At 36.8% G+C, this 17,294-nt stretch overlaps 1 protein-coding gene across 3 annotated transcripts in view; it reads right to left on the bottom strand.

The window, feature by feature from the left end:
* LOC135141559 (uncharacterized) overlaps positions 1-17,294 on the bottom strand; it is a 93,528-nt gene that overhangs the window by 5,632 nt on the left and 70,602 nt on the right. For 2 of the 3 annotated variants that reach the window (XM_064072769.1, XM_064072771.1), the window contains exons 2-6: positions 6,558-6,856; positions 4,953-5,114; positions 3,675-3,858; positions 2,582-2,725; positions 10-125 (exon numbers count right to left, since the gene is read on the bottom strand). In XM_064072769.1, coding sequence (XP_063928839.1) covers positions 10-125; positions 2,582-2,725; positions 3,675-3,858; positions 4,953-5,114; positions 6,558-6,675 — 724 coding nt within the window. In that variant the 5' untranslated portion in view covers positions 6,676-6,856. Of the gene's footprint in view, positions 1-9; positions 126-2,581; positions 2,726-3,674; positions 3,859-3,989; positions 4,895-4,952; positions 5,115-6,557; positions 6,857-17,294 lie in introns of those variants that run through there. The other variant, XM_064072772.1, reaches the window with a different exon arrangement.

Raw genomic sequence — 17,294 nt, 5'->3', positions numbered from 1 at the left:
TTTCCCTACCTGTGTTTTGGAGTTTCATTCCTCCTCGTGGCTGATATCCTAAACCGTCGCTATTATTTATTGATGTGAAACTAAAATATGCCAAGAATTGAGAACGCCGCGTTTTTTCCGTTATCCTGGGGAAATAAAATTTCTTTAAGAGGAAAAGCTAAAACCATTATATTCATTTCTTAACGCCGTGGTGCCCCTGGCCTGTGCGGTCTGGCGTATCAACGAATAAGCCGAAGCAGGTGCCTCCCGCGTCTTAACCGCTCTTCGTACAAAAGCACCACCGTAATTTCTCCGAACAGGTGGAAGGCGTTTTAGTTCGATAAAACACACACCTTCTAATAACTCCGCTTTTACTATCATATATATAGGACGCGCCAAGACGACAATGGATAATGGGGCGGAATACTGATGAGAGGTTATTCGTCCCCGTCATTAGGGGTGCATGGCGCTAAAGCGCATAAATACGTTTTTGATTACGATTATGCAAGCACATAAGCACCCTCTGTCGCTAAAATATAGCGAAAACAAACTATATTTTAGTGAGGAAGTGCCACTACTAACTCGATATTGCCTGGAAACTAATTTAAATTTATTCCCATGTCCAAACATGGTGTAAATTTTGGGGTTAATATGTTTCTATTCAACCAGAGTCGTCTAGTGTGATTATTGGGTTCGAACGTTCCTCAGTAATAAAGCCTTAATTCACCTTGAATTCTTAATGAGATCCTCTAGACCCGCAACGTGATCAATATAGTAAATATTTCGATGCAACATTCATGAAACTGAACTTTTCGCATCGCACCACTGATTATTTTTCTTGTACCTTGCCAGCACACCTACAATTCAGGCTCGCGCGCTTCTTTCATGTTTTATAAATACGAGGCCAGAAATAGATAACACAACAAAAGCAATTCCACGTCTGGTTCCACTTACGACTTCACATAAACATCATAATTGTTCTTGCCAATCGTTATCGGAACAACACCTCAAGAAGCTTTCCCCAGACATTTATTTATTCAAACTTCAAAACTTTGACCATTTTTAACAAACATACGCCAGAATTACCAGAAAAGTTTTGCATCAAATGGGGAAAAACCGTCATGGACATTGTAACTAATTTAATAAACATAGCTCTCAAAGAAATTGAAGGAGTTAATATTGTTACGTACATACTCTCGTTCTCGGGCGAAATGTTTGGAACATACACGGAGCGTGGAAAACGTGGCACAAATCTCGAATAACGAGCGTCGCGGAGGTCCCAGAAACAACGGAACAGTGTAAGCGTTAATCCGACGTACCCGCGGTACGCAAGAGTCAGTCAGGGGAGTGCAACAACTAGTGTGACAAGTCAGCGGGTCAATGAACTGTGAGAATCAACCTAACCCCGCGTTTGTCTAGACGCGGGACCACAACCTGTATTATCACAGCGGAAGTGCAAAATTCGGTACCCTGTCACTCCCAAGTAATAAATATAGAATTTGGAAAGACCCCGAAAGACTCATTGAAGGCCTAGGACCTGGTGTGCTTCGATCCTTCGAACTGGACCAGCTTGGAAGGTTCTGGATTAGTGTTCACCAGTACCCGACGTGTAGTCCAAACGGTACCGCTAGGATGCAAACATTCGACCCGACGGGGACATTCGTGTCATACCCCCTAAACCCGTTTGGACTACAATAACAGACGGCATAGCGACGAGCACAAGGAAAACGTCAAGACCAACCCCGGACTGGGTTTCAGGGGGTAGCGCAAAGCTTCTTCGGTGGTTAATCCCTTCGAGGACGCCTTAAAACTGAAATCCGGGAAATGCGCGAGGTTCGAACCTCGTACGGCTTCACCCCTTCAAGACGTGATAAGGAAATTACGCGAAAAACTTCTTGATGAAAGTTGGGAGAAGGGCGAGCCTCGGATCTCGTACGATTTCAACCGCTGTCCAGAATTAGAGACGTAACTGAGAAGAACTGATGGAGAAATTACACGCTTTCGGATTCGAACGATAGCAGTTAAGGAGAAAACAGTGTTACACGAAACGCCATTTGGGTAAGTGAATGGAACTACCATCGACCATTGTGTAAGTGGGACACAAAGGTGGGAACGGTTACTCACGTAATGGACTGGAATAGACGGACAGTCAGAATGGACTTACGGAGGTGGTAAAAGGTAGCGGCCGCTTTCCGTTGTTGTTAACTAAAGCTACGTTAAATTTGTGCATTAGTTTTTAATCGGGAAGGCAGCAGTGGTTGTCTGTTTCTCAAAACAAATTCCCGCTATGTGTAAGATGATTCCGTTTTGTGATCAAGTGGACAACGCTTGATATAACATTAGTCTCGATCGAGTAATTCAGTTTACATTTCCACTTGCCGTACAAGTATCAGGTGACATAAAAAGCTACAGTGGGTAGTCTTTTAAAAAAATAAATGACGTTTTAAGCCTGTTTGTTCTAGCGAGTCCATAACACATCCGAACATGCTAATACGTGCAAAAAGGCGGATAAAATCGTTTCGATGGCGAACGGAAAGCGCTTTATTTTGCACTATTGTTTGTGGTATTAATTATTTACCGGGATGTGTAAATTGGAACTTACTGAAATAACAATGTGGCCAATCCATCGTCGGCAAAGAAAACAACCGGTGGAGCATATCTCTCGTTGCTACCACAAATCTGGTTGTCGGTTTGGCTATATTGCGGTTCTGGCCCTCCTGCAAGCTGCAGAAAACCCCCTACGCAACTGAAAGAAAAAATATTTATTTCCTTCGTGAAAAACATTTACGGTTTTGCGCTTTCGTTTTCAGCCGCAGTTCTAACACAAAGGATAATGAATGAATTAGTCGCCTTAGGAAGTCTTCACTTTGTAAGATGTGTATTGTGTTGTTTATGTGAGTTAAATTAAGTTTAGGACTGTTATATAATATATAAAACTTTTAAAATGCTTTCAAAAACACGTCTGTTGTCGTGTTATTACCACGCAAAGGGAGGAGAAATTTCGTTATAGTACGAGTACTTTATATGTAAATTTGTAAACCGTTTCTAATTAAACTAATAAGCAACCAAGAATAAATTTTCCATTGTTTTAGACCTCATAATCCAATAAAACTTCTAAGGATGCGGAAATCTTAATTAATATGATTTTCTCGATTACGGTAACGCAATTCTCAAGTGTCAGCCATTACAAATTCATAAACTGTTAGCAAACTTGATAATTTTGTATTGTTTCGAACTTCGCTTATAAACAAAAAGGCACGCTTCTGTACTGATAACACAGTGGCTAATGGTGAGTCAAAATTTGACAACACTAAATTTTTAGTAACTTTTGTATCCTTGGTGTGGTACTAATGACAAATACAACTAGATAAATCAGAAGTGCCATTACAGTCGACGTAAAACTTAAGTTACCAAAATTTTTTTGCACCCGATTGTGGATGTCGCAAAGAAAGGAAGCTTTTTAATTTCGCGTTTTCAGTTTTTTCATCGGTTAAATTATGACAGGGTTCTTGCTTTCCGAAGTCTGCTGCGACAGCAAATTAATTACATTACCGTGTTGAAGTTTAAAGCTTTGGCAGGATTATACAAGTTGAGTAAATTTGTCAAAGTAATTACATTTTTTTAATCTCAGTGATACGTAACCTAAGAAACTTTGTAACACCATGTGTTATAACAATAAAATTTATGTCTCTGACCTGGTGCCATTATGTTTCCCAGCATTTACAAGTCTATAAATCTGAACTTCTACTCGTTGAGTTGAAGACGGAATAAATGTATACCAACAGGCGTCGGGTCCTTCCAAAGAGGGTGACTTAATCTGGCCGAAACTTTTTCCGGATCTGGCCATCAATTCGCTCGAAATTATCGTCACATTACACACTGAAACAAACAATCCAAAAATTAATCATACGTTGCAAGTTGTGCGAGTTCGTTTAATAAATTTCCTTCATTTGGGATCGATTTTCGAAACTATTTTATCGGGGGGTTTAATTAAAGAACTGCATACGCACCTCTGGAGTGGGCGAGCCTGGGTCTGGTTACACGTGCGAATTATCTTCGGCTTGTCTATACTTAAATATTGCATTAATCTTATTTTCTGTCTCCTCTTTCAAACGCTGTTTTATCAACTAATTAATTGGCATCAATTTGTAACTTTAGCATTCCAGTGTGTTATTTCAGAGCTGGTGTTTTAGTTCCGACTGGGGTTCTCCTATGCGCTACCTACTTACATCAATGCTTGTTCAAGTGGCATATTAATTTGCCGGCTTATTAATACAAATGTGGCGTCGTTACGTAATTGACAGTTCGCTTCTTGATTAATGGCGGACATGTTCGTATTAATCATATTGGGGATTTTTCAGAACGGCGAAACTTTATCCAGCGCCTTTTAATTTACATTATAGACGCGAAGAGGAACGAAAATGGCTTGCAGCAACCTTTGGACCCGTAGACGAGCACTAACAAATAACAGTCACATTGCGGCGAAGACCTTCACGAGTGGAGCACTGTCAGGACGTTATTATACCCATCTAGCATCATAACTTTTTCTCCTCTACCTAACTTTAAACCAACTTATATCTACACCAGGTGTCCCAGTTTTGTTGTTTCAGTAATAATTTAACGCAGTTTGGAAATTCCGCTCTCACGGAAGCGGCGACGTTTGATATGTAATAAGCTCGCCGGGTTTTCAGGAAAATACACCGACTTTATTTTCTTCCAAGTGATATTTTTTATAGTCTTGTAGAAGTGTACAGTAAAATTAGTAACAACGATCGATTGTTTCGTAGGTTGGGGTTGTTATGACAGCACGTGTTGTCTATTTCTGTTACGACGTCGAGCACCAATACAAAGGGATCATTCTTAATCTCGTTACATTTACGTAACGCTGTGTTGGAGACAATTAGCCGAGAATTGTGTTTTGTTACAGAATTAAACAAATCAAACTTAAAAAAAAAATAAAAGGTTATACGTACTGTGATTGCAGTGTTCTTCGAGACCACACTGTGTGCAACGATTAGGAGCATTTTTTCCGCAGTGACAACCTCCTTCGGACACACAACAAGCACACTGTTGGTCGGTTCGGTTCCAAGGACAGGCACAGCCTTTCGCTTCTTGTGTCCATAAATCTATTTGACCTGAATTAAAACACATCAGATTTATAAAATTACAATTGAAAACGATTCATGAACAATTGTAAACCCGTTTTTAATCAACTTTTGTCCCCTTCCTGAAAGTTGATGACGTCATCGCAAATAATCAAGTTAGTATTTTAATCACACTACTTGACAAGCAATTTTGATTTCGGTGGAGTAAATATTGGGCGTTAATTTCCACTTTTTAAATAAATATTTAAACACATTATCGAGAAGCGGAGTATTTAGATCTAAATTAATTCTTTAGAAATAGGGTGGACTTAACAGCTGGATATCCGCCCCCAGACGAGTCATTTCCTTTGCTTGGATGTTTACATGCAATGTAAAGGTGTGTCGCAATCTACGAAATTGATTAATTGATTAAGCGCAGATTCGTAGGTAAAAATTGGGTTTCTTGTCGGAGTTCAAGATTGAGGAGTCTGTTTATCATGAGAATGACGTTAAAGTCCAGTTGTTGTTCTTCCAGCTAAGGAAATAATAGTCTAAAGGGAAACCTTTGGAGGCTTAATTAATTGTCACAAGGAAAATAACAAATGCCTCCCCTGCAGAACCCTTAGACTCACTGACAATAACAGACGTCCTATCAAATATAGCTCAGTTAAATTTGTCGCAAAATCTCTAAACTGATCTTGCTGTTATGCTCGGAAATTAGAAATTGTTTCTGGAGTTTTGATAGAAGTAGGGAACGCCAGGACATAATCGACCATCAAAAACGTCAGAGAAAGGAATGAATTTAGGCGAATTATGATTTGATTAATTTCCTTTATGAACAAATACTTTAGTGACTTTCAATGCATTTTTTAAATTGTTTTCTGAAATAATATTAGTAACTTATGCAACCAACATTACACACTATTACGATTAATTGACTAACTGCTTGTTTTCAAAAAAGGAGTCGATTGAGGTTAGTTATCACGTTCTGGCGGTACATATTTTGGTCGTTTTTTTCCAGTTGAAAGTTGAAATTTCTTCAAAGCCGTCTTATTGCATTTATCACTAAAGCTTGAAGAACGGAACGAAGACTGATGAAACAACCACCAGAAAAATGTAATTAAAAGCTAAAAACAGAAAATAATGGGTAGAAAAAGTGACTTTGAAGACGCTGCTTGAAATCTGCTCGACACTATTGATACTGGAATTTATTTCTTAATTAAAATTTTCGCTGAAAATCGGACATAACGCTGGCAAAGTAATGTGAGTTAATTCTTTCGATGAAATAAGTTCTTAAGAAAATAGAGAAATAAAGTTTTCGTGTTACCAGATTTATTGGATGTCAGTTGCATCCAGATCAGATAATGCATTGGGAATGTAAGAACCGATTAAAGGAAGTCAATAGTTCCCTTTGATTGGAGCGTTCCATTATTTCCTGGCTATTTATTGGTTTCACAGATACTATTTACACTCTATATGTACATGTCGACTTACTGTTTCCACTCCCTAGATATATGGATGTCCACATCAGCTGGGCGTCCATCGGTGGAAAAACATGAAACCACAACAACCATAAGAGGAATGCGTATATTGATAATTTTGAGGAAGCCATTGGTGGCTTCCTCTTCACTCCCTGCTATTACTACTGTATCTATGCCTCAAACATTGCCATAGTTTATGTCCGTTATTTAATCCTGACATTGGACACAAAGTCGATGAAAAAAATTCGCTTCCCACAATACGCCTCCATCCAGCAGCTCCGATGCTTTACATCTTCTTTTAATGTAACAAACCTGAAATGATGAAACGGGAATACAGGGGATTGACTTTTAACAAACAAAAGAGATAAAGATCTATCTATTCAGTATTCTACGCTTTGAATGTTTTACCATTGATCTCTTGTCACCGAAATAATTTCGAAACCCTTTACACCGAGTGAAGCTTAGCATACATGAATTATAAAATCAGTTGGTCGAAGGGCACACACACCCGCCGAAACGTCATTAATTATGCACAAATGCAATAAACGTGCAACGCTCGCTCGCTGCGCTCGCTCGTCTTATTATTAAATTTAATTAACGTAGGAATTATTTAGGCGAATACGCGGCAGACGCAACGAGTGACCGATTTTTTCACGAAGCTGTACTGTTACCGGAAAAGTTGTGTATATTTTCAAGCGGACCTTAACTTAATTGTAAAAATTTTGCTTGCAATTGTGGGTTGGAAGCTTTTGAGGTTGTGGAAAAGTTTAAGAGCCAATCGAAGCTTATTATTTCGCCGTGTCCATGGGAAAGTGGTTGGAAATTAGTGTAGCACCAGTGGCGTAACTAGAGAATCGAAGCTTTAAAATTCGGATTAACCCGGCGCCTCCACCATTTTCACTCAAGCAATTACTTACCTCAAAACACGAGGTAAAACAATGTTTCGACGACAATGCAACAAACTAAATAATTGTTAGTGTTTCTGCGAGATTATTTTTTAATTATATGAAGCTAATCCGTCGATTTTTTTTCGATTGGTTTCGACCATCTGTGACGAATAATCGAGTAGTTCGGTTCTCAGCGGGTATTAAATTTTGACGGTGGGTTGACGGTGTTTTATGTTTTGGGTTACGCCACTGGATAACCCGTATGTAAGTTGCACTTGAGTTTAGTGGAGAAGTTGGGTATTGATGGCAGGTAAAATCGGCGTGTTTCGTTGATTAGCGACATTTGGAAGTTCACGTAGAATTGTTAGGAGAAATTGGAAAATGGAAATTTTGTAGACAGCACAGATGTTTGCTTCTAATTAGTTAACTCCGGTGTATGTTTTGCATACATTAAAGTTGTATGAAACCTTCTTATTGTTATGTTAGTTCACGCTTGCTAAATCCACTACACTCTGGAGATAAATGCAATGATTTAATTAACTCTTGTAAAATAACAGAGTCGATCCTTTTTCGAGAGAGTATTTCATCTAATTGATTAAAGTTGTAGATTCGAGAAGCAGATAATTTTATTAAAATAAATTTCGGGAAAAATTAAATGCGTTTTAAAGGATCGCGTGACGGTACACCGCGGTATAAAAACACTGTAAACCAGAGAAGAGCAATTTTCAGTAAATTGAATTTGTGACTTAAAAAACCGCCCGGAAGTCGCGCTTTTGACGTAGATCCGGCATAGCAACGCCGACGGTAAGGCGGTTGTTGAACGCAACATTTTTTTCCAAACTTTTCTCGATAATCTTATTGAGTTCGTGTTTTTCCTCTTACGTTCGGTTTTTAAGAAAATATTAATCTAGATTTGCTAATCCGCGTCTACCTGTGTAACAGGTACTCCCTGATTGCTCGAAAGACCTACATCACATTATTTAGGCGTAAGTAGATTATTCGGTGTTGGTGCGATATTAAATAAGCATCCACGGCGAGACGGTAATATCTGTCTAGCGTGATTAGAAGTTTAGAATTTGGTATGCACGCCTAGAATAGATAATTAAATTTGATTAATTCATTAAACTATCTAAAGCAAAATTTCCTTATTACTGGTGCCGAGGGAATTTGCTAAAACATCTACGCATGTTGTCCTTGACATAACATATCCCACATCTCACAACGACTAATCATATTCCCTGTTTAGATTTAAATTTAATGGCTTTAATTTATCTTGATTATAATGTTACACTTCTGTATCAATTAATTCGAACGATCCTCTCTCCGTTACTATTACCTCCCTGATTTCATTAATAAATACCAAACTTATTAACGCAACTTCATAATAAACACTCCAACGCATCATGAAATGCTCCACTTTTAATTAACTATTTGCAGCCGACAAAATACCTGAGAATCTCTCCAACACACCGTCGCAAAATTAAAACATTAAATTTTCTAATAAATTCGTGTTTACAGAAAACGTTAATTCACAGCTCGTTTGTTGTTGTCTTCCGCGGACTAAGTAGGCGGTGTGTAGGTCTGTTCTTTCGTGGACGAACGACCGTCCGTCGACGAACGGGAAAATGTTACTTTTACGCTTTGACGACTTTAGCTACTCGGCGCTAACAAAAGTGATAAGAATACATCAATTCGCCGCTATAGGAATTTTCGTCATGTCTGTCAATACGACATTCCCCTAATGATGAGCCTCCTCTTTACGCATCAGTAAATTCCTTAGTTACTAATTTGGGAAAATTCAAACGCCTTCGACTTTCGCCGTGTTTATGATAATCTTGTGATCGTGAGGGGAACGAATATAGAACTCCAATTTATTTTCCTCGTGTCGAAGTAATTAAAGAAGTTTTTCGTATAAATAAGCGCCAGTTATTATCTCCTTTTGGGAAAAACAACTTTTTACCCAAAGAATATACGTTTTATAATTTCAGAAAAAGCAGAGTATTGCGACCAATTAAAACGCGATTTCATTTATTTACACTTTATTTTACAGCTTAAGTATTATTAGCAACTTTCACTGGCGCACTTAAAAAATATCAACGCAACCAGTTGACGCTATTTTAATGAAGAAGAATTTTTTAAATTTTATAACCCGGCGCCTCCGCCAAAGTTCGTTTAAAAAATGTTGATTTTCATCGTAAGTCTTTGAGGATTACGGGTCTGTGTTTATTTTCGCTGTATCTCTTCAATTAACGGCAAAAAAAGTTGAAATTAGTTAAAATCGGTCCGAAAGGAACAATTAATTACTAATTGTCGTTTAAATCTCTGCTTGTTCGTTCTTTTGTTCAGGTCTCGAGACATTTCAAGCAGTGCACATTTTTTTTGACAAATTTTACTTCACATTCAAATTCTTAAGCAAAAATTAAAGTTGGAAATTGTCTCATTCAATATAAATACAACCAATCGACGAGACTTCTGTTTGCCAAAATGTGATAAAAATGCATTTTGACGGTTGGTTTGTTACGTTGTAAATACAGTCCATGATTACGGTAGCAAATTGTATTGTTCATAATTAGTTAAATGTCGGTTTCTACAAAAGGCGAAACAGAAAGTAAACACCAAGCTTTGAAAAATTCCAGGCGTACTTGAAATTTTAGAGCTTCGTTTATTTACGACAAATTTCTCGTAGCGCTACAAATAATGAGGAATATTTCGTTACCAAGAACACTCAATTACATATTTATTCGCCCTCTTGACTAATTATTACGAAAAAAGTCGATAATTTTAACGAACAGTACTCCGTTAGTAGTTTAAATAAATTTTCTCGAGCTTTTTCACGTTGAAAACGAACTTAAGAGTTAGATCATTAAAAATTGATCTCTTTAAATATTGCCTTTGAGACATTTGCTAAATCTACAAGGGTAATCCCTCTGAGAGAATCCGTTTTTTCTTAGCACATTTGTAATTTAACTTAAGGCCGAACAAGCTTACACTTTTTACCACTTAGCAAGTTGTCTAACCAATTCCAGCGCTAAGTTTGTTGTTCGCGCGTCAAAATTATCTGATGATTTTTTTTGGTGTTATTAGAAATGCTTGACATTTCGACCCAACACGTCTGCGTTTGAATTCACAAAGTAAAATACCTGGGAATTATATTGTATACCAAAAACAAAAGATCTATGATAATAACAAAAGCTTTTATAGCGTGTTAAACAATGCGAACAATTTTTAATTATAAAATGAACACGTAATTTTAAAGACTGTGTTCACTCATATTATATTATTGAAAACAATTAAATTATAAAAAAATCAAACGCGATTTGATTAAAACGCCCAAATAAACGGTTTTAGTTTTCATCTGTGTTTAGTTTTTTTTAAAAACTGAAATCGATAGAATTGCTTGAATGCGTAACGGTCCCTTCGGTCTTCTAACTTCAAGAAGATTTCTGGTTTAGTTTCATCCTTGTGTTAAAAAAACCCACTTATTCAGTGGCTTGGAAAGTCCAGACTTTTTTAATTATTGATTTTCTATTTATAAAATTAACCGTAGTACGTTTAAAGTTTTCAACTTTCGTAATGCTGAGTAATTGATTAATTGTAAGTGCGTTTAATAACTTTGGAAAAACTATTGTGATAAATACTTGAATTTTTTGGAATTTAATAACACAGCTGCGCTTAAAAAATATGAACCATCGCTATGTTATGATAATAATAGTCAGGAAATTTAAATTTAGTGTCTTATATGAGATCACGTATTTAATGTTGTGCAAGCTTTAAGAGTTGAAAATTATTGTAACTAGTTGTAAATAATCTGCTAAAAATATCTGTCGATTCCAAAATAAAAACTTATCTACAAGACGCGCAGCCATAGTAATAACGTAACTCGTAACTCTATCCGCAGTATTAAATTAAGATCTGACAATAGATCGCTATAAAATGGCCAAACTGTTTATTTACTTTCTTTATGAACAATTATTTATCATGATATGAGGCAATAAGCGGTTTTATTTGGAAATAACCGCCCACATACATCAATGTTTTAATAGCGACTAAAACTCTAATTGGACTGTAAAGCTGTGGAACAACCCACCATCGTCACTGTTTTAATTGAGAAACATTAGTGGTACCGACTTCCGTTTTATCAGCTCCGGTCGATTGGTACTTTCCCACTAAGGACTCCCATAACATAATCCCCGAGACCACGCTTTGTGTGTTCCGATATTGATTTCGGCATTTACCCGTCTAATGTAAATTTGTTTGGACATTGTTAGTTTTCTCGCTTTTATAGTCCGCCAACTAGACGGAATTTCCTTTGTTAAAACAACTCACAAAATTCTTTTTACTTTAAAATACAGCTCTGTCACGCAAACAGCCAAAGAAATTTTCTCCTCGCCATCAATCGGTTCGTTCAGTTGTCGCTTAAATGTCTGCTCGTGTCCCAAATTCATCAAAAATCGGTTTGTTCATTTGCAAGATAAAGAAAAACCAACACCGACTGTCTCAAGACCCTCTATTTCACTCAACTATTCATTCGCCAATTCAATTCCTTCTATCGCTCCTAATTCTTACAGAATTGTTTAGAAAATAAGGAAAACTTTGAGGGATTGCTGGAGCTCCCTTAGATCTTTTCTACACATGGGCGCGTCAGAATTTCTCCAGAGGTTTTCGTTTAAACGGGACGGACAGCCAGCAGCACATAAAAATTACAATACTTCATAGTAAACCGAACAAACTTCGAGCAGACCAAATATAACCCGTGTGTTGATGCACCTAAATTTGTCTGTATAATTTCTTACCCAGGTAGTAGTTACGAAACATGGACGCATTATAAAACACGTTTTTAATTTCCCGTGGAGAAATAAGGATTTTGCAGCTGAGCTCCGACGAATAAAAAAATCATATTAATAGAGATAGGGTGGTTGGACGGGGCTACATTTTGTAATTTTTTTCTTAATATATACAGACTTTGTCAGTGACTGAAGTGCAATTTTAAGAGAAGCAGCGAGCTCTGTTAGTCCTCTCGTCACGGGTTGATGGGAATTGCGGCTCTCCGTACAATTCGCTTTTCGTAGAAGGAACTGCGTGGCTCAGCGCATTCGCGTCAGTGACCGTAAGTGCAATTCTGAGAGAAGCAGCAGGGATTACGTAAGCCCTGTTAGTTCTTTCGTCACGGGTTGAATAGAATTGCGGCTTATATTTTGCCCTTTTTAATTAATATACAAAGTATTCTTTGAACAACACGGTAGTCAAAACACGTTTTTAAATTCTTGTTAAGAAATAAGTGTGTTGCAGTTAAGCTCTACCCCCTCGGTTCACGGCGATTAAAAAAAAAATCATTACAATTGAGATAGGGCGGGTGGGTGGGCTTACATTTGGCCTTTTTGTTTTACTTTACTTTTTTAACCATATTTTAAGTTTTCTGTTGTGAAAAGATGGCTATGTATATGAAGAAAAAAAAGGCAAAAGATAAGCCCCGCCCACCCACCCTATCTCATTTCGGATGATGTTTTTTATTCGTCGTAAGCCGAGGATTGGGACTTAATTGTAAAATTCTTATTTTCCTACGAGAAATTACCATGTAAAATATGTATATGAATTTTTCATTCGTTGTCAGATCGAGGAGGCTAAGTGTAAAATTGATATTTCCTTATACAAATTTTCCATTTTAAACATATCTGTAAGTTTTATGTTCTGAAAGAATAAAGACGTCTGCACATATTAAAACACAAAGGCAAAATGTAGGCCCGCCCACCCGCCCTAGCTCAGTTGTGATGATTTTTTTTTATTCGCTATGGACCAAAAGGGCCGAACTTAACTGCAAAATACTTATTTCTTTACAAGAAATCAATAACATGTTTTTGAGTATCATGTTGTTTAAAGAATACTATGTATATTAAGAAAAAATAAAGCCAAAAATTAGGCCCCACCCATACCCGCCTCGATCTCAATTCTCAATTGTGATGAATTTGTCATTCGTTGCCAGACCTAGGGGCCGATACTAATTGCAAAATACATATTTCCTGACAAAAATTTACCATTTTAAACGTGTTTCTAAGTTTCTAAGAATAAAAAAATCATCACAATTGAGATGGGGTGGGTGGGTGGGGTATATATATATTTTTTTTTTTTCTTAATATGCATAGTATTCTTTGAACAACATGATACTCAAAAACATGTTTTTAATTTCCTGTAAAGAAATAAGTATTTTGCAGTTAAGCTCCGCCCCCTTGGTTCACGGTGAATAAAAAAAATCATCACAATTGAGATAGGGCGGGTGGGCGGGCTTATACTTTGCCTTTTTGTTTTAATATGTGTAGACTCCTTTTCACAACATGAAACTTAAAGCATGCTTAAAACGGAAAATTTATATAAGAAAATATCTATTTTGCAATTCGGCTCCGCCCCATAATCGCAAAATCCTTATTTTCTTGCAAAAATGTACCATTTTAACCATGTTTTAAGTTTCTTGTTGTGAAAATATGGCTGTGTATATTAAGAAAAAAAAAGGCAAAATATAAACCACGCCCACCCACCTTATCTCAATTCTGATGATTTGTTTTATTCGTCGTAAGCCGAAGGGCGGAGCTTAATTGTAAAATTCTTATTTTTCTACAAGACATTACCATGTGAGATATGTTCTTCAGTAATCGTGTTATACAAAGAAAATTAGATGTATTAATTAAAAAAGAAAACCAAAAGAGAAGCTCCACCCATTCGTCTCGATCTTACTCATGATGAATTTTTCATTCGTTGTCAGATCAGGGGCGGAACCTAATTTTTGGTTTTATTTTTTCTTAATATACATGGTATTCCTTGAACAACCCGATATTCAAAAACACGTTTTTAATTTCCCGTGGAGAAATAAGGATTTTGACTGTAAGTGCAATTTTAAGAGAAGCAGCGAGCCCTGTTAGTCCTCTCGTCACGGGTTGCTTGGAATTGTGGCTCTCCGCACAATTCGCTCTTCGCGGAAGGAACTACATCACTCAGCACATTCACGTCAGTTACCGTAAGTGCAATTCTAAGAGAAGCAGCAGGGATTACGTAAGCCCTGTTAGTTCTTTCGTCACGGGTTGAATAGAATTGCGGCTTATATTTTGCCCTTTTTAATTAATATACAAAGTATTCTTTGATCAACACGATACTCAAAACACGTTTTTAAATTCTTGTTAAGAAATAAGTGTGTTGCAGTTAAGCTCTACCCCCTTGGTTCACGGCGATTAAAAAAAATCATTACAATTGAGATAGGGCGGGTGGGTGGACTTACATTTGGCCTTTTTGTTTTAATATGTGTAGACTTTTACTTTACTTTTTTAACCATATTTTAAGTTTTCTGTTGTGAAAAGATGGCTATGTATATGAAGAAAAAAAAGGCAAAAGATAAGCCCCGCCCACCCACCCTATCTCATTTCGGATGATTTTTTTATTCGTCGTAAGCCGAGGATTGGGGCTTAATTGTAAAATTCTTATTTTCCTAGGAGAAATTACCATGTGAAATATGTATATGAATTTTTCATTCGTTGTCAGATCGAGGAGGCTAAGTGCAAAATTGATATTTCCTTATACAAATTTTCCATTTTAAACATATCTGTAAGTTTTATGTTCTGAAAGAATAAAGAAGTCTGCACATATTAAAACACAAAGGCAAAATGTAGGCCCGCCCACCCGCCCTACCTCAGTTGTGATGATTTTTTTTTATTCGCTATGGACCAAAAGGGCCGACCTTAACTGCAAAATACTTATTTCTTTACAAGAAATTAATAACATGTTTTTGAGTATTGTGTTGTTCAAAGAATACTATGTATATTAAGAAAAAAATAAAGCCAAAAATTAGGCCCCACCCATACCCGCCCCGATCTCAATTCTCAATTGTGATGAATTTTTCATTCGTTGCCAGACCGATCCTAATTGCGAAATCCATATTTCCTGACAAAAATTTATTTATTTAAACGTGTTTTAAGTTTCTAAGAAAAAAAAAATTATCACAATTGAGATGGGGTGGGTGGGTGGGGTTGATATTTTTTTTTTTTTTAATATGCATAGTATTCTTTGAACAACACGATACTCAAAAACATGTTTTAATTTCTTGTAAAAAAATAAGTATTTTGCAGTTAAGCTCCGCCCCCTTGGTTCACGGTGAATAAAAAAAAATCATCACAATTGAGATAGGGCGGGTGGGCGGGCTTATACTTTGCCTTTTTGTTTTAATATGTGTAGACTCCTTTTCACAGCATGAAACTTAAAGCATGCTTAAAACAGAAAATTTGTATAAGGAAATGTCTATTTTGCAATTAGGCTCGACCCCGTAATTGCAAAATCCTTCTTTCCTTGTAAAAATGTTTATTTTAGCCATGTTTTAAGTTTCTTGTTGTGAAAAGATGGCTGTGTATATTAAGAAAAAAAAAGGCGAACCCGCCCACCCACCTTATCTCAATTCTGATGATTTGTTTTATTCGTCGTAAACCGAGGGGCGGAGCTTAATTGTAAAATTCTTATTTTTCTACGAGACATTACTATGTGAGACATGTTCTTAAGTAATCGTGTTATACAAAGAAAATTAGATGTACTAATTAAAAAAGAAAACCAAAAGAGAAGCTCCACCCATTCATCTCGATCTTACTCGTAATGAATTTTTCATTCGTTGTCAGATCAGAGGCGAAACCTCATTTTTGGTTTGATTTTTTCTTAATATATATGGCATTCCTTGAACAATCCGATATTCAAAAACACGTTTTTAATTTCCCGTAGAGAAATAAGGATTTTGCAACTGAGCTCCGACGAATAAAAAAAATCATTACAATAGAGATAGGGTGGTTGGACGGGGCTACATTTTGTAATTTTTTTTCTTAATATATACAGACTTTGTCAGTGACTGAAGTGCAATTTTAAGAGAAGCAGCGAGCTCTGTTAGTCCTCTCGTCACGGGTTGATGGGAATTGCGGCTCTCCGTACAATTCGCTTTTCGTAGAAGGAACTGCGTGGCTCAGCGCATTCGCGTCAGTGACCGTAAGTGCAATTCTGAGAGAAGCAGCAGGGATTACGTAAGCCCTGTTAGTTCTTTCGTCACGGGTTGAATAGAATTGCGGCTTATATTTTGCCCTTTTTAATTAATATACAAAGTATTCTTTGAACAACACGATAGTCAAAACACGTTTTTAAATTCTTGTTAAGAAATAAATGTGTTATAGTTAAGCTCTACCCCCTTGGTTCACGGCGATTAAAAAAAGTCATTACAATTGAGATAGGGTGGGTGGGTGGGCTTACATTTGGCCTTTTTGTTTTAATATGTGTAGACTTTTACTTTACTTTTTTAACCATATTTTAAGTTTTCTGTTGTGAAAAGATGGCTATGTATATGAAGAAAAAAAAAGCAAAAGATAAGCCCCGCCCACCCACCCTATCTCATTTCGGATGATTTTTTTTATTCGTCGTAAGCCGAGGATTGGGGCTAAATTGTAAAATTCTTATTTCCCTACGAGAAATCACCATGTGAAATATGTATATGAATTTTTCATTCGTTGTCAGATCGAGGAGGCTAAGTGTAAAATCGATATTTCCTTATACAAATTTTCCATTTTAAACATATCTGTAAGTTTTATGTTCTGAAAGAATAAAGACGTCTGCACATATTAAAACACAAAGGCAAAATGTAGGCCCGCCCACCCGCCCTATCTCAGTTGTGATGATTTTTTTTTATTCGCTATGGACCAAAAGGGCCGAACTTAACTGCAAAATGCTTATTTCTTTACAAGAAATTAATAACATGTTTTTGAGTATCATGTTGTTTAAAGAATACTAAGTATATTAAGAAAAAATAAAGCCAAAATTTAGGCCCCACCCATACCCGCCTCGATCTCAATTCTCAA

This window comes from Zophobas morio, unplaced genomic scaffold, assembly GCF_036711695.1.
Source record: "Zophobas morio isolate AGI-343-1 ecotype UQ-CSIRO unplaced genomic scaffold, CSIRO_AGI_Zmor_V1 ptg000044l, whole genome shotgun sequence".
Lineage (NCBI taxonomy): Eukaryota > Metazoa > Arthropoda > Insecta > Coleoptera > Tenebrionidae > Zophobas > Zophobas morio.
Note: the sequence above shows the minus strand (reverse complement) of the source record. Positions and strands in the feature narration are given on the sequence as shown.